At 45.0% G+C, this 18294-nt stretch overlaps 1 protein-coding gene across 2 annotated transcripts in view; it reads left to right on the forward strand.

Annotated features, from left to right (window-relative positions):
• Positions 1 to 232: 232 nt before the first annotated feature.
• The window catches only part of Cradd (CASP2 and RIPK1 domain containing adaptor with death domain), a 180191-nt gene continuing 162129 nt past the window's right edge, over positions 233 to 18294 (forward strand). For both annotated transcript variants that reach the window (XM_045152684.1, XM_004650179.2), the window contains exons 1-2: positions 233 to 368; positions 1823 to 2126. In XM_045152684.1, coding sequence (XP_045008619.1) covers positions 1829 to 2126 — 298 coding nt within the window. In that variant the 5' untranslated portion in view covers positions 233 to 368; positions 1823 to 1828. The remainder of the gene's footprint in view (positions 369 to 1822; positions 2127 to 18294) is intronic.

Here is an 18294-nt window from a genome sequence, read left to right on the forward strand (position 1 = left end):
TCAAAGTTCAAATCGCAGGCTTCCGGGAAAAAAATTTCGCTGTTGGATATGTTGCCTTCCAGGGGCTCTTTGCTTAGATTACCTCTTAGGATCCAGGGCCTACGTAATTTAAATTTCTATTTTCTATCTTTGGGTGGCTGTTATTGTTTACCCACAACAAACATGGCGGCAACAGCTTCAACTCGATCCGGGGCCCTAAATAAAGATGGCCACGGTACTTCCTGGGCTTGCCCTCAACAAAGATGGCTACAATGCTTCCTGTTTAGAGCTTTCGCCTTTAACAAAGATGGTGTTTATGGCACTGGTTCCCTAACATTCTGGATTCCGGGTGTAGTTTTTTTCTTTTTTTAAGATACGTGGTCGCAGACGTAAGTAACAGGAATCCATCTTCTCTGGAACGCTCCATGCCGTGGCGACCCGGGCCCTGCGTGGCTCTCGCCCTCCCTCCGCTAGCTTGTCCGGGTTTCTGAGCAGGGTCGGGACTGGGTGGCTGTCCCGGGTCCCGGCTCTCCTCTCGGTCCGCGGAGATCACTCCGCGGGTCCCTTGCGGCGCTGCCCGAGGGCGGCTGCACGGAGGTCTGGGCGGCCGGGCAGGCCCGCCGCGCTCGTGCTCCAGCTCCCGAGGGTCACGGACGCCCCGCGCCGCGCCGCCGCCTCCCGCCCGCCCGCCCGCGAGTCTGCGCTCCCCGCCCCTCCCTCCCCTCGCGTCCCCGCGGCCGCCTCGCCACCCGGGGAGGCCCGTGGACTTAAAATAATAATAATACGTAGTGATGATGATGTAACAGAAACTCCTTAAATGTCCCATGCACGGGTGCCCCGGACAGCGACGGATGCAGGTTCTGAGTTCTTAGGGAGTGATGGCCTGCGACCACACACGGGGGGCGTCCTGGACACTACATGGAAACAAACACATTTTCTTGATGTTGTGAGGGGAGGCCTTCGATCTGGAAGGAAGGCGCTTCGTAACTCTAGTGTCCTTGCCCTACACTTGCTGCCCGGGTCATTTTTGGCAGCTTTTGCCAAGATGGGCTATCTGATGAAGGCTATGTTGAATTATTTACTTATTTATTTATTTTTGTTTCTGTTTTTCAAGGTAGGGCCTCACTCTAGATCAGACTGACCTGGAATTCACTCTGTAATCTCAGGGTGGCCTCGAACTCACGTGGATCCTTCTATCTCTGCCTCCTGAATGCTGGGAATAAAGGCTTGCGCCACCATGCCCAGCTAAAATAAATTAATAAAATGTTTACACCAAACGCTGCTCTATAGTCTTCATGTAGAAATTGTATTATTTGTTTATTTATTTATTTGCAAGCAAAGAAAGATAGACAAAGAGAATGGGTGCACCAGGGCCTCCAGCCGCTGCAAACGAACTCCAGATGCATGTGCCACCTTGTGCACATGCGTGGGTACTTGGGAATGGAACCCAGGTAATTAGGCTTTGCAGGCAAGTGCCTTAACCACTGCGTGGTGGGGCATGCCTCCAGCCTAAAATTGTGTTTTAAGTCAGGTATCTGACCTTGTGTGTGTGTGTGTGTGTGTGTGTGTGTCTTCTTGAGCAAGGAATTGATTGAACTAGGACCCCATTTTGTGCAAAGCAGAAATAGAAAAGATGATTCATCTGCTGTTGTTCATGACTGTGCAGCTGCATTTGAAATAAACTTGGCTTGGCTTAGCAACCCTGTAAACACCATGACTTGGCACCCTGTATAGATCTGAAGATCTGCCTGGGCCTTGAGGTGCTTGCAGGGCGGACACAGTATCTTTAGGGTTGTGTCAGCATTCTTGTCATCTCAGCTATGATTTTTTTGTCTCTTTCCAGGGAGAAATGGAGGCCAGAGACAAGCAAGTGCTCCGTTCACTTCGCCTGGAGCTGGGTGCAGAGGTTTTGGTGGAGGGACTAGTGGTTCAGTACCTCTACCAGGAGGGAATTTTGACTGAAAACCATGTTCAAGAAATCAAAGCTCAAACGACAGGCCTCCGGAAAACCATGTTGCTGCTGGACATCCTGCCTTCCAGAGGCCCTAAAGCCTTCGATACCTTCCTGGATTCCCTACAGGAGTTTCCCTGGGTTAGGGAGAAGCTAGAGAAGGCGAGGGAAGAAGCTGTATCTGAGTTGTCTGCAGGTAGGCCTCAAATCACTTCACAACAGCTCCAAAGTTGTTGCAAAATTATTGCCCTTTGGATTGGAAGTTGGGTGCTGTAGGTGGTGGGGCAGAGGTCAGCGCTTCATGAAAATGGACAAGGAGTTTGTCTGGACTGAAAAGACTTGGAACTGGATTGACAGGATGAGGGGTTGGTGTTAAGAAATGCAGGGAAGGAAGAAGGAACCATGAAACCGAGAGGTTCAAGAGGGAGCTCAGAGTACATTGAGATACCCTTCCAGGGAAACTTGGCTGGCCACTTAAAAGTCATGTTCTCATTGGAGAGCCAGGTCACTGTGAACCCTTGGCATCAGGAACCACTGGGAGAGTGCAGATGGGAAAGCAGGCTTTGGCCTACTGATAACTGATTTGTGGGGTGCCAGAGCTGCCAGCTGGAGAAGGTCAGATTCATGGGGGACAGTCTCTAGGAAGGCATGTCCTGCACCTGTCCCCTCAGCTGGCCTGAGAGGCCCAAGGGGATTATTGTGGAGCTTGACTTAGTGTTTTTTCTTTTTTAAAGGCTGTTTATTGGTTTAAAGTGTTCGTTTTTGCTTTGGTTTTGTTCAGATACCTGGGTTATTTAATTTTGTAAGGGCTGTAATTTGGGGAAGATCTTATTTTAATTTTAAAGGAGAACTGGAGAAGAGAAATGGCCACAGTGCATATTTCTGGATTGTAGGAGAAGGAAGATGTATGAAACAGTTTTCCATTTTAGCACCTCCCATGACTTCTAGTTTTTGTTGTTGTTGTTTGTTTGTTTTTGTTTTTAGAGGCAGTGTCTCACTCTAGCCCAGGCTGACCTGGAATTCACAATTCACGATGTAGTCTCAGGGTAGCCTCAGACTCACAGCAGTCCTCCTACCTCTGCTTCCTGAGTGCTGGGATTAAAGGGGTGCACCACCATGACTGCCTGCTCTTTTTTTTTTAAACAAAAATTAAGGAGCAGAGAACTGAACTGGCAACAAAAAATTTTTTTCTTAAAGAAGGGAATTGAGAGTTGCCCAAGTTAAACTGATTCAAACCGAGTTAACAGATTTCCTTAGCAGAGTTAAGAAACCAACATTCTCTGGGTTTCTTATAAAGTGATATGACCAAGTTAGTGTTCTCTGGAATTTACTGTTGCTGTTTTAAAATAAAAATAAGATTGGTTACAAAACCAAATTCTCCTAATATAGTACTGTAATTTTTGCCTCATGGACCTTGCATTCTGAATGATTTTTTGAGACACCTATTAAGTATTCATACTTCTTTTTAACTTTTTATTCACAGCTTCCATAAGTATAGACAATAAACCATGATAATCCCCATCCCAATTCTCCCTCTCTAATTCTTTTTCCATTTATGGTATATGTCAATATCTGATCAATATAAGATGATAAGTTAACTTAGAAAGACGTGGTAAAAGGGCTGGGGAGATGGCTTAGTGGTTAAGCACTTACCTGTGAAGCCTAAGGACCCTGGTTCAATGCTTGGTTCCCCAGGACCCACGTTAGCCAGATACATAGGGGGTGCATGTGTCTGGAGTTTGTTTGCAGCTGCTGGAGGCCCTGGCGTACCCATTCTCTCTTATCTGCCTTTCTCTCTGTGTCTGTCGCTCTCAAATAAATAAATAAAAATAAACAAAAATAAAAACATAAAAAAAGACATGGTAAAGTTTCGATGGCAAAAGAGAAAAATATGTTTATTGTAAGCTGGTCCAAATTTTATGTAAATATGTGGTTTCAGCTGGGTGGCCTTTGAGGAGCACTAAAAATCTCAGCTTGAAGTCTCCTTAGAAAATGACATGTTCCACATATCTGAATTTTTCTTTTTACTAATGCTGTTCCACAAAACATTCTGAAAGTGGGTTTGAGCTATATTTGTCTCATTGACAATTATAGAAACTCATTTTAGTTATTTTGACTAAATACTGACTACTGGAAACATATTGAACATGTAAGTAAGGTATGAGGGGTAATGGGTCAGTGAACACCTATCTCCTCATCACTCAGTTTATGAAAAGCAATGCTCCCCAGGGGCTTTTTCCAGTCCTTTCTTTCCTGACTCCTACTGGGAAACTCTAAGTTTGGGCTTTATCATCCTTTCTCTCCTTTGCTTTGAGTTTTCTATCTTATGAGAATCACACTTAAAAGTCACATGTTATTGAAAGTCTATAAATACCATAGATCTAATGGTAAATGTAATAGCTATCAATGATTTATACAAATGTAGGAAGGATGGAAGAAATGATATTTTAAATTATTTATTTATTTGAGAGACAGGCAGGCAGATAGAGAAAGATGAGAGAGAGAATGGCCATGTCAGGGCCTCCAGCCACTGCTAATGACCTACAGATGCATGTGCCACTTTGCACATCTGGCTTACATGGGTACTGGGGAATTGAACCTGGGTCCTTAGGCTTTGAGAGAGAAAGAAAAACAAGGATAGGTAGGTAGGTAGGTAGATAGATAGATAGATACATAGATTGATAGATAGTGTGTCAGGGTCTCTAGCCTCTGCAAACAAACTCTAGAAGCATGTACCACCTTGTACATCTGGCTTATGTGGGTCTTGGGGAATCAGACCTGGGTTCTTTGGCTTTGCAGGCAAGCGTCTTAATCACAAAGCCATCTCTCCAGTCCCCAAAATAATATATTTTAAGAGAGCTGATGATTAATAGTCTTTTCTTATTTAAAACCTTAAACATGCTTATTTAATTGCATGGAAATCTTATATTTCTAAGATTAAATTAGGATTTAATGAACTGGAAACTGGAGGGTTTTTATTTTATTTTTTTTGAGTTGACTTGCCTTCCAATTGAATGTCCCTGGAGAAAAGCAAACATACCCAGAGCCAGTTTTCTAGGACTTGAGTGTATCCTCTCTTCATGGCCTGCTTACATTTAAAGTTTTGTAAAGACGCTTTGGAGTTTTGAGAACTGGACTCAAGGAAAATGTGGTGCCCATGTAAGTATGTTTAACATTACCTTTTACTTACATTTTACTTATTTGGGTTATAATAATTCGTTTTATGGATTTGGTATTCTTCTTTTGGGAAGCCCTGAGAATGAAATGAGAAGGAGCCGCCTTCTCTTTAGCCAAGGGGTTGAACCCTCTTCCAGAAGGAACTGATTTTATTTTTATTAAAGTTTTCTGGTTTTGTTTTTCTTAGCAGATCCTTGGTTTTCCCTATATTTGTTTGTGTGTTTGATTTTTGTGTTTCAGTTCTACATTTTTAGCTGCCCTGGGCTTCTTTTCGGTGAACCTAGTTTGTTGCTAGATGTAGTTTAGAGAAGAATGGACTTGTATCTTAAATTCTTGTACTTTCCACTCCCCAGAAAAATCCTTAAACACAAAAAGGAAAAAAGAAAAACCCAAAAACCACAGTAAACCTTTTGATTGTTTCAGATTCTGCTATTTCCTAATCTCTGTTAAAAAAAAAAAGTCTTAAGAGTCTAAAATATAAATGGATAATTAGTTTGTATTTTTCTCACCCTACAAGGATGCTTACCTTTTAAAAGAGGAATTCTGATGATAAAATGACTTAATCCACCTTGGCACAGTGGAAGGAACACTTCACAGTGTGTCCGTGCTGGCCAAGGTCACATACTAGACATTAGATCAGCTGGAAATCCTCTCTGGGCTCCTGTCGGGTCATTTTAGGAGATGAGGACAGTGCTGTATGTGGGCGAAGGGAGTCTGTGCCAGCCTTCCTGCCTCTCCCTCCCTATAGGCCCTGCCCGCACCAATAGTGTTCCCACTGCAGCCGCTCATCTGGCTCTGGCCAGGAGGTTTACTGCAGTGGTCCTGGCCTCACTATCTGGTGGGACTCAGCCAATGTCACGGTGGAGTGGCTCCTGGGCCAACAGGCCTCCCAGTTCCACCCTGTTTGCCCTGGGTTGGCTGTGGGGGCGGAGTCTCTGCCATTATTCTTTTTTTTTTTCTTTATTTATTTGCAAGCAGAGACACAGAGAGAAGAAAGACAGAGAGGACAGGCACGCCAGAGCCTCCAGCTGTTACAAATGAACTCCAGGTGCACGTGCCACCTAAGGCAAATGCCTTAACCACTGAGCCATCTCTCCACACCCCCAGTCATTCTTTCTTAACAGTATACTTAGTAGCCATGCCTTTGCCACTGTCTTCCTGCAGGAATTTGTTTTTTCCTCCTTCCTAAGCTATATTCCTGCTTTGTGCACTTTTAGCCACCAGCAAGAGAGAAGAACAGATCTCTGGGACCTCAATGCAGTGTCTTCTCCAAGCACGTAAGATGCCTCAATCCTGAGCCCACTGCAACGGCTGGCCTGAGGCAGCCACTTGTTCCAGCCTTGCCTGACCTTCGCTGGGTTGTCCCCATGGACCTTATGTCCTGGATTGACGCAGGGCTGGCTAGTCTATTTCCCTTCTGCCCATGGGCTCCAAGGCTCAGCTTGTCCCCTGTGAACCGGCCTTGAGTGACCCCTCTCTGCTGAGCCACATTAGCCACCTCCTGAGAGGCGTTCTGGCTCTGATGTGTGAGCTTGGGTGCATCTGATGTTCCAAAGCTCCCATGGCATACGTCTAGATATTGTCATAGCTTTATTAGATTTTCAGCTTGGCATTCTCCTCATAGGGATTCTCCTCATAGGAGCCTCCAATCATGCCATGCCACCAGACTTTCTTCAAGTCAGCGTGGAGCTCAGTTGATCCAGTCTGAACTTTATCCTGTGTTTCATGGTGGCTAAGAAGTGCTTGCCTTATGCCTTTGTAGGTTACAAGAGAGGACTCTGCAGAGTCCTCCCTCGGCCATTTCCAGCATGATTATACCTTTCCTGAGGTACACATGAAGGACTTCTGATCACCTGAAGGCATCCACTTATTCATTCAACACCTATTTACTGAGTACATCAATTAACTTTCTCATTGCTGTTACCAAATACCTGAGCTTTAAGAAGGAAAGGGGTTATTTTTGGTTTACACTTTGTTGTTTGTTTTCTGGGCAGATTGGGTTTTGTGCTGTAGTCCAGGATGACCTGGAATTCATTATGGAGTCTCAGGGTGGCCTTGAACACATGGCAATCCTCCTACCTCTGCCTCCTGAGTGCTGGGATTAAAGGTGTGTGTCACCACCACCACCACCACCACCGGCTATGGCTTGCACTTTTGGGGAAAAGTTTTATGGAAGGAAAGACATGGCAGCAGGAATAAGAGGCAGTCACACTGGTAGGCAGGAAGTACAGGGCAAACAGGAAGTGAGCCCCCCCCCCCAGTGAATTCCTCCACAAGGCTCCACCTCCTCCAGGTTATATAAATTTCTGAAACATCACCACCAGCTGGGAACCAAGTGTTCAAACACATGAGCCTCTGGGGATATTCCCTGTTCTTTTTTTTTTTTTTTTTTTTTTTGTTATTTTTGTTTGTTTATTTGAGAGAGACAGAGAGGGACAGAAAGAGGCAGATAGAGAAAGGGAGAGAGAGTGGGCATGCCAGGGCCTCCAGCCACTGCAAACGAACTCTAGACGCATGCACCCCCTTGTGCATCTGGCTAACGTGGGTCCTGGGGAGTCGATCCTCGAACCGGGGTCCTCAGGCTTCACAGGCAAGCGCTTAACCACTAAGCCATCTCTCCAGCCCATCCCCGTTCTAACCACAACATTGAGTAGTGACCATGTGCTAGATATAAGATGCTGGGACGTAAACCAAGCAGAGCTCCTGCTGGCCTGGAGTTTCACCTGTTCTCCTGGGGGCTGTGGGTAGGTGGGTGGGGGGAAGGGTAGAAGGGAAGCTAGCAAATGAAGACCTTATCTTTGTGGGGTGATGAGTGCTGTGAGGGTGGTCCAGGTAGGTGGTTTCTTCTGTGAAACTGGCCAGACATGGAGTGGATTGAGGGGACCACCGGCTCTTCAGCGGTGGCACAGGTGACATGTAGCCTGGGTTAGACCCCTGCTCACAGAGGAACCAGTCACGGGCTGCCTGAGAACTCAGTCACTTCCATTTGTTGTATTTCCTGCTGTACAGCTAAGACCTCTTCATACGTTCTTCTTCATATGGTTTTAGACCCAGGATTCAATAATACTGAGCCACACGATGGGAAAGCCTTCCTTTTTATTTCTCTTGTGGTCTAGATAAGTGACCACAGGTCCCTCTGCTTAAGGCTTTTTGTGGGCAATGGTATTACCATCAAATTTAAATTTAGTTGTGTTGCTTTTTTTTTTAAAAATCATTTGTGACAAGTGAATCTTTCCTATTATAAAATTCTGTCAAAACACATTATTTTTATTTGAGTAAAAATGAGTAAGTCTAAAGCAAAATACAAAGAAAAGACCAAAAAGGACACGAGGCTCTCCAGAAAGGGTGAAGTTTCTATGCATGCGTTTTCCCACTTACAGAGTGGCAGAAGCATGGGGGATGCCTTGTCTGGTGGTGTGGTATAGGGAAGGAAGGTCAGATGTTAGCTCAGGTGGAGACTCCACTGCCTTTGGGATTTTCTCAGCATGGTCTGTCCAGCGTAGATGACCCAGGGCTAGTAGAGATTTCTAGCTTGAGACATTTTCATGGGACCCTGCAGGCATGTGGTACAACTCTGCCTGCTCTCTATTAATAATCTCCCAGCCAGCACTGTTTCCAGGTGCCTTGCTGGCACTGAGGAGCATGTACCTCAGAGAACTGGCAGGAACTAGTTGAGTTTACTAGCAGAGTTGCAAAATGTGTAACTGCTGTGGCACTCAGCAATATGGATCCCAGTCCTGGTGTTGGAGTATGGAAGCTGAGTGACTCACAGATCAGTGACTTTTTCTCTGTGAAAACGCAGGCCCGGGAGATAAGTCAAGTAGCTCACGATCACACAGCTGGTTGGTGTAATTTATTGCTGGGACTGGAATCCCAACCTCCCATTCTTGTCTCGCAATTTTGGCTTGTTAGTGAGTTTGAAATGGAATTGTATTATGCTTCAGTGTTAATAGTTGAAAGAAGCTTTTGAAATATTATACTAATTTTTTTTCATTTTAAGATTCAAGGATTTTAAGAGGTATACTGGTATGAGGTTTTTCTAAAATATTTTCTTTTTATTAATGCTAATTTTCATCATTAAAAGAGAATCGTAATGCTTCAGTAATGCATCTTATCAGAAAAATCTACCCCCACTTTCTGCATGGCTGACATAAAGGAAGGCGGAAGACTTTTATCAAGTATTTATGGGACTGATGAAATAATGCATCTGTTGGCAGCTAATTGCAGCTCTTTCTAGGAACAGCAAACCATGTGACAGGTCTTGCCCCAGCAGGGATGCCTGCATTTCATTAAAAAAAATGAATTTAATGTTCTTTCTACTTTGAAAGTCTGACTGTGACTTGTCCCCTCCTCCTGTGGGCACACAAACCACTTGGCTGTCTCTGTCACCTGTTGATTGAACTCAGTGTTTCTCAACCCTGGCTGTGTGTTCAGTCACCTGGAGGCCTTTGAAGAAAGTACTGATGTCCAAGCTGTGTCCGAGACCATCATTACAGGATCTCTGGAAGCGGAGTCAGGGCAGTGGTACTAAAGACATGGGCCCGCTCATGGGCATACAAGAGAGTTCAGGCACAGGCACATATGACTTCCTAGGCTATTTTAAAGTAAAGCCTGAGAGAATTTGCAGATCTGGCCATCTGGTTAGGTGGATGGCTGCTCTCTCACTGTTGCTCCCCACCTGTGAGTTTCCCAAAGCTGTAAATTGCTTGACAAGTTGTTCTGAGTTTTAGTTGGTTGTGATAGCAATGGACGTACAGAAGAAACATTAGTTTACAGTTTTGTTTCTTTACCTCTGAACTGACGGTTCTGTGTTGGATTCCACTCTCAGATTAAACAGTGAGCTAAGGGGCTGGAGGGATGGATTAGCAGTTAAGGCACTTGTCTGCAGAGCCAAAGGACCCAGGTTCAATTCCCCAGTACCCACATAAGCCAGAGATGTACAAGGGGGCACATGCATCTGGAGTTCATTTGCAGTGGCTAGAGGCCCTGGTGTGCCCATTCTGTCTCTATCTCCCTTCTCTCTCTCTGTCTCTGCTTGCAAATAAATAAATAAATATAATAATAATTTAAAAAGTGAGCTAAGCTGGGTGTAGTGGTACACGCCTTTAATCCTAGCACTCAGGAGGCAGAGGTAGGAGGATCACTGTGAGTTGGAGCCATCTTGCGACTACATAGTGAATTCTAGGTCAACCTGCACTAGAGTGAAACCCTACCACCAAAAAAAAAAAAAGAAAAAGTGAGTGGAGGCTGGAGGGATGGCTTAACTGTAAGGCGTTAGCCTGCAAAGCCAAAAGACCCAGTTTTGACTCCCCAGAACCCACGTAAACCAGATGCACAAGGTGGCGCATACTTTTGGAGTTCATTTGCAGTGCTAAAGGCCATGGCATGCCCATTCTCTCCTCTTTCTTTCTGCTTCTCTCTCTTTTAAATAAATAAGTAGTGAATTGAAGGTAGTTTGAAGGTGGAAGAAAAGACAGAAGTTCAAGGTTGGGCATGGGGAGATGGGTCAGTGGGTAAAGTGTTCGCGGCATAAGCATGAGGACCTGAGTGTGGATCCCCAGCACCCACATAAAAGCTGGACACAGGGCACACACCCGTAATCCCAGTGCCAGGGAAACAGACAAGGAATCCATGGGGCAAACTGGCTAGCTAGTCTAGCTGAGTCAGCTAGCTCGAGGCTCAGTCTCGAAGAATAAGGGGGAGAGCAAAATGAGGACGGCCCCAATGTCAACCTCTGGTTTCCACACACATGTGCACGCATACCCTCACACACATGTGCAACTGAGGAAGACCCCAATGTCAACCTCTGGTTTCCACACACACGTGCACGCATACCCTCCCACACATGTGCAACTGAGCAAGACCCCAATGTCAACCTCTGGCCTCCACATGCACATTCATACATGCTTGCACCCCTATGCACCCTTACACATATGAACACATACGCTCTCATGCATATACACAAAAAACAACAACAAAAAAGGTTTAAGGTCCCCTGCTACATAATGAGTTAGAGGCCAACTTGGGTTACATGAGACCCTATCTCAAAAAACAAACAAACAAACAAAACCCCCCAAAAACCAAAAAAAACAACCCAGTGTCTCACCAGGAACTTCAAATAAGATCAGTAAAATTATAACCATATTCATTGGGGGCTTTCTGTATGCCAGGTACTGGTATAAGTCCATTTCATTTATTGAATCTGCTGCATTTATTAATCCACTTCATCCTGACAATAACCAGATGAGGCAGGTGGTGTGACTGCCCTTATCATACACATGAGAGAGTGCAGGCACAGAGGTGCCTAATGGCTTGTTTGCGATCATATAGTGTAGTAGAGCCAACATAGGAATCCAGACACACTGACTTCAAAGCCTGCTAATTTATATCACAAGCACTGTATTAAAATTTTTAAAATTATTTTTTCTTATTTATTTGAGGAAGTGAGAAGGAGATAGAAAGAGAGAGAGAGAGAGAGAGAGAGAGAGAGAGAGAGAGAGAATGGGTGCATCAGGGCATCTAGCCACTACAAATGAACTACAGATGCATGCACCCCCTTGTGCATCTGGCTTACATGGGATCTGGGGAATTGAACCTGGGTCCTCAGGCTTTGTAGGCAAGCGCCTAACCACTAAGCAATCTCTCCAGCCCCACAAACCCTGTATTAAAGTTCACTTTTCCCTCCCTCTAATTCTGCTAGACCAGAGCTGCTTCAAAGCCTATGGTACCCAAAGAGTGAAGACATTCTCTTTTTCTCCCCAATTCTGCTCCCTGTCTAACTTTCTCTTTCCTGCCTGTTGTCTTGGTGTCTCTCTTTCCAGCAACTCTCTTGCCCTTTGAAGACAGGGTTGGGCTGTAATGTAAGACAAGATGGAGGGCTGGAGAGACAGCCTAGTGGTTAAGGCGCTTGCCTGCGAGGCTTAAGGACCCAGGTTTGATTCCCCAGAACCCATGGAAGCCAGATGCACAAGGTGGCGCATGCATTTGGAGTTTCTTTGCAGTGGCTATAGGCCCTGGTGCACCCATTCTCTCTCTCTCTCTCTCTCTATATATATATATATATATGTATATATATATCTATATATCTATATATGTATACATATATATATACACACACATATATATGTATATATATGTATACATGTATATATGTATATATATGTGTGTGTGTGTGTATATATACATATATACATACATATATATATATATACATGACTATATAGGGGCCAAGGAACAAAATCTCTGAGTTTCTCTGCTGCCTTGAGAATCCAAGATGACTCACTCTTGGCTGTGCTGAAGAGGCAGTGTGGTGGTCCTTTGATGCTAGAGTCTGGTCCCTCCCACTTTTACAGCTATTCAGTCACGCCATCTATAGCCGATGGTACCAGTAACCAGCTTTTCTGGTGGTGTGGCTCCGCGGTTCAGCACATGCTCAGCAAGGTAGCATTCTTTTTGTGAGTGTAGTTCGGACTTGTGGGCTGTTGGAGCTCGCTGCAGGAATGTTTGCTTTGCGCAGTTTTAATAGGCAGCTGTGTTTATACTTGTTCCTGTGTTTGGGCAGTAAGGAGCAGATGGATATGACTCTTTGGGGGGGGGGCTTTTCCCCCGTTTTTAAAAAAGTAATACATATGTTGTGCTTTTCCACACAACAAATTGAATTGAAAAGGAAGTGTGACTTCTAGAAGTTTGGGGCAAGTTTTTGTCCTAGGCTTTATTTTGATAATGTTATGAAAGAAACCTTAACTCCTTGTAGGAAGTGCCAAGTTGACAATTCCTGGAAATGTTCAGGTTCTATTTACACTCAGCACCATGGCAGAGGGTGACAACATTGTTACCAAAATAATACCGCTGCGATGTTCTGTGTGGCTGACACGATACGGGAAGAAACAAGGTGAGTTACTGAGTGTGTCCTGTGTGTCTCTCGCTCAGTGTCAACACAGACTGCCGCTGTGACCAAATGAGGAGGGCATTTTCTTCACCCACCAAGCTAGCCATGCTGTTGCAGAGACACCAGCAGGTGTGTTAGCCAATGCGACTCAGTTCTGGCCTGAACTTGGCATCTCTTGACCTCCTCCTCTGGCTTAGTACATTTGCTCACAGAACTGAGGGAAACACGTTCACTAGCTTACTAGACAGGATTTCCCAAAGGCCACGCTTGGACATGCCTGGGGCCACGTAAGGTACAGGAGACGGGACATAGGACCCTCGTGCCTTCTCCAGGTGCACCACCTCCCAGAACCTCTGCTGTAACTTTCAGCTATCTGGAGGCTCTCCAGGCCTCATCCTTTGGGGTTTGTTTATGAAGGTTCATTACATAAGCACAATGGATTAAATCACTGGATAACTTAACCTTCCGTTCCTCTCCCCTCTCTGGAGATTGGGAGTGGAGGTCTAATTCTCAACATTCTAATCCTGTCTTGGCATTTTTGGTGACTAGTCCTCATCCTGAAGCTATTGAGCTGCAAGCCATTGATCAACTTACTAGCATGGAAAAAGCAAAAACAAACATCTACCACTTTGAAGATTTCCCCAAATTTTAGGAGTTGTATGTAGATAATGGGACAATAACCAAATACATATCTTTCACAATATTATAGTGGTGAATCAGGTCTTAAAGCCTTAAAAGCCTTTATAGGGCTTTAAAAGCATCTCTCAGTTCTATTGTTTGTTGACGAGGTTGTTAAAGAGAATCCCCGAGCGAGGAGCTCATCTGCCGGGACTTGTCCTGCTGCTGTAACTTTGGCAGTTTAGAGCTAGCAGGGATCTTAGAAAGTTTCACCTTAGAGTTGAGGGAAGGAAGGACGATAGCCAAGTCTAATGTAGTGTGTGTGGGCTCTCTGGCTTGGCCACTGGGGCTTCATGCTAACGTCAACAAAGGTAAAATTTCTCTGGATACAGATAGCTCACAACTTTGAAGAAACAGCTGAAATTTCAAGACACATTAAGGGCAAGAATGGGGCAGTAAGGGAGGTCTGAGGCATTGGCTAGCTGTTTCTACCAGTCCCTCCTTAATATTCAGAGGACTGGTCAAGACTGGGTCACAAGTGGCTATTGAGCACTACAGTCACCTAGAGTAGGAATGCCAGTCCAAAAGGAAGAGGGCAAAAGTTGATTATGGCAAGAAGTGTTTATTATATAGTGCACCCCTGCTGCTTCTAGACTGAGTCATGGCTAGGCTGGCTTGGCAAGACATGATAACCCTCTAAGGAAGGAGGATGTTGGGTGAAGACCAAAGATGGTAAAGAAAACACAATATACTAGTGTTTGGAGCAGATAGGGCTCCTTAAACCTCTTCAAAATCAGCGAATGGATTGAGAATGCTGACATACGGAAGAGGTTAGGAAGAGAATTTGGGTTTGGTATAGCTCACACACACTCACTCACTCACTTGGACTCCATCACTTTAGATATGCAAAATCACTTTATTCTTTTTTTAAATATTTTTTGTTCATTTTTATTTATTTATTTGAGAGTGACAGAGGGAGGGAGAGAAAGAGACAGATAGAGAGGGAATGGGCGCGCCAGGGCTTCCAGCCACTGCAAACAAACTCCAGACGTGTGCACCCCCTTGTGCATCTGGCTAACATGGGCCCTGGGGAATCTAGCCTCGAACTGGGGTCCTTAGGCTTCACAGGCAAGTGCTTAACCGCTAAGCCATCTCTTCAGCCCTCACTTTATTCTTATAATGAAACTTTGTGGTAGGGACTCTTATTACTTGCCTTTTTTTTTTTTTTTTTTTCGTTTTTGGTTTTCAAAGTAGGGTATTGCTGTAGCCCAGGCCGACCTGGAATTCACTATGTAGTCTCAGGGTGGCCTCAAGCCCATGGCAATCCTCTTAGCTCTGCCTTCAGAGTGCTGGGATTAAAGGTGTGCGCCATCATGTCCAGCACTTGTCTTTTATAGATGAATTAGAGGTGTTAAATATCCTTGCCCAAGTTCACACAGTGTGGTAACACAGCTGAGGTTTGAACACTGACAAGTCTGGCTCACCAATCATGGTTCGAATCACTAGGCAACCTTATCTCTCATACCAGTTCTTGGCTCTAATCAAATCCCCTTTAGTGACCTGACCAAGGCTAGCATGGCTTCTTTATTTTGATTCTTGCCTCAGGCCTCATCTGTAGGTAATATTTTCATTGTGTGCATATCATTATCTCTTTTTTTTAAAATGAACTTTTTTTTTATAAAGACTGTCTTTTTATTTTATTTTATTTGAGGGCGACAGACAGAGAGGGGGGGGAGAGAGAATGGGGCGCTAAGGCCTCCAGCCACTGCGAACAAACTCCAGACGTGCGCCCCTTGTGCATCTGGCTAACGTGGGTCCTAGGGAGTCGAGCCTCGAACCGGGGTCCTTAGGCTTCACAGGCAAGCGCTTAACCACTAAGCCATCCCTCCAGCCCTCATTATCTCTTTTTAAAAACAGCTTACCAAATAAGAGAGTAAAAACAATCAAAGAAAATAAAAGTTTTTCTAAGAAACGTGACGAAATGGGTTAAAGATTCTGAAGGAGACGAACATGGATTTTTGTTTAGTTTTTAAACTTTTCTCAGTCTCTTTACATTATCATCCGTGTGTAGGTGCAAGGGGCAAATGTGCCCTTTCCTACCTTTCATGTTTGCGTTGTTACCAATCAGATGGCTGAAGTGCTTTTTCTGTGCCAGGCTGAAATGACGGGTAGAAAGGAGCTTTGCCAGCGCTGGGCCCACGCAGCTTTTGTTCCCTCGCTGCTGGTAACAGTGGCAGGCAGATGGAGCCCCAAGGTGCGCTGTCTAGTGTTGATGTAGGATTCTGGATTCGAGGAGGAAATTGCATAAAGATGCAGGACAGCCTAGGCCTACGGAACCCAACTTTTGGGTACTTTCTTGAGTTAGCAAAGACTTGAGAACATAGACTCCAAGAAAGGTAAATTACGAGCTTTATTTTAGAGAGAGTTAGGTAGGATCCAGAGGGAGGGCTACCAGGAAGCCCCACGCCAAAAACAAAACAAAACAACAAGAAACCCCCACTTCTCTCCCTTTCCCAGCTGGCTGGGATTAGGAAGGGCAGATGGAGGAAGTCTTCCTTACATAGGGAAAATTCTGGACACACAGACATACACACAGCCAAAGCCTATGATTCCAAACCGCAAGCTCCCCCTCACATAGGGGTCAAGAGATGACTAGGAGATAGTGAAGGACTCAGAGCCTGAAGAGAGATCACACAGGTAGCAAGGCAGGAAAGCATCCAAAACCAAAATACAGACAGATCGCAAGCGAGCAAGGGAATGCCCAGGCAAAAAGAACTCCTCACTCTGCCCAGCTGGGCTTGGAGAGCTTACCCGAGCAAGCACCGGAGAGTCAGACCCCAGGACAACCAGGGGGCCGAGAGAGCTTGACACACGTGATTAGGCTCCTTTATATGGATCAAACATCCAATCAGAATGAGCCTTGTCATCAGACTCAGGCTTATAAGGGAGACTCTGATTGGTTGATGGACTCAACAGGCTGCTGGCCCAGGAATCCGAAGCTGCTTCCGGGGCGTGCTGTTACAGCCACTCTGAATGAGACTGAGTCCAGCACAGGGCGGGATGGTGGCGTTCCTTGGGTCCCTGGCCCTGGTGGACTGCCTATAATAAGCTATCTTACTCGTATTCTTCTTTCCCCCGACTGAGAAGAAACTCTAACTGCTGTTAGGGAAGCGGGGCTCTGAGCACTTTTAACTTCTTAACTTCTTCCAGCTGAAAAGCACACTAGCAGCAGTTAGAGCTCCGCAGGGGGAATTTAGCTAAAGGGAAGAAGTTTATGCTAAGGCCCAAGGTAGAAAGGCGGTTTCTTTAGTTATAAAAGATGAACAGTTACAAGAGAAAACAACCATTATGATTATTGCCAACACAGTAAAAGAGGATCTTGGGCTGGAGAGATGGCTCAGCAGTTAAAGGCACTTCTTTGCCAAGCCTGATGACCCGGGTTCGATTCCCTAGTACTTATGTACGGTCAGATGCATAAGGTGGCATATGCATCTGGAGTTCCTTTGCAGTGGTAGGAGGTCCTGGGGTGCTTGTTCTCTCAAACGAATAATAAATATTAACCTGAAGAGATGACTCAGTAGTTAAAGGCACTTGCTTGCAAAGCCTGATAACCTGGATTCAATTGACCACTACCCACATAAAGTTAGATGTACAAAGTGGCACATGCATCTAGAGCTCGCTTGCAGTGGCAGGAGGCCCTGGTGCACACGTACGCCCTCTGTGTCTGTCTGTCTGCCTCTCTCTACCTCGCTTAAATAAATAAATAAATAAAGTTAAGAGGTCTTGTCCTGTTGGCAGTGGCATAAGTCAATGCAAGAGCTTAGTAATGTAATCTTTAAGCATATGGCCAAGAGAAGTAGATATCTATATTTAGCATCAAGCAGGGTTGCCTATTAGCCTAAATATTTATTTACATTGTAATATTCTTTGGTTATTCTTTTTCTGGGTGTTTTGGACCATGTAGATAGCCCCAAATTAACCATATATTGTATTTTCCCCCCATATATTGTATTTTTAAAGGTCAGTAGTGGCTCTCTAGTAATGGCTCCTAGGGACCTGTGAGGAGGTATTCTCAGATTTGTGTCACGTGCTAGGATAAGACAGGGCCTTGCTGACCATGTGGCTTCCTTTGGAAGCATTCCTCTGTTGTGACTCTCCTTTTGCAGAGTGTATACCGAGTTAGAGTCCAATCTCTGGGTTTCCGTGTCCTCCCTGACCCAGGAGGCAGGTGGCTTACCAGAGTTTTAGTGGTCTTTTTGACCTGAGAGCAGGAATCAAAATGTTGGTTGTCTTTTTGACTCTAGTATCTCCTACTGGCTTTGGTTTTTACATATGATCATTAAGACGTGGAAGGACAGTCACACCAATCTTGAAGAAAAGTGTAGATATATAGCACATCTGATTAGCAAAATAGATCTGATTAAAGAATGGCATGAAAGGGCTAGAGAGATGGCTTAGCGGTTAAGCACTTGCCTGTGAAGCCTAAGGACCCTGGTTCAAGGTTTGATTCCCCAGGACCCACGTTAGCCAGATGCACAAGGGGGCACATGTGTATGGAGTTTGTTTGCAGTGGCTGGAAGCCCTGGCATGCCCATTCTCTCTCTCTTCCTCTCTCTCTCTCTCTCTCTCTCTCTCTCTCCCCCACACACACTCTCACTCTCAAATTAATAAATAAAGATAA

This window comes from Jaculus jaculus, chromosome 6 (genome assembly GCF_020740685.1).
Source record: "Jaculus jaculus isolate mJacJac1 chromosome 6, mJacJac1.mat.Y.cur, whole genome shotgun sequence".
Taxonomy (NCBI): Eukaryota; Metazoa; Chordata; class Mammalia; order Rodentia; family Dipodidae; genus Jaculus; species Jaculus jaculus.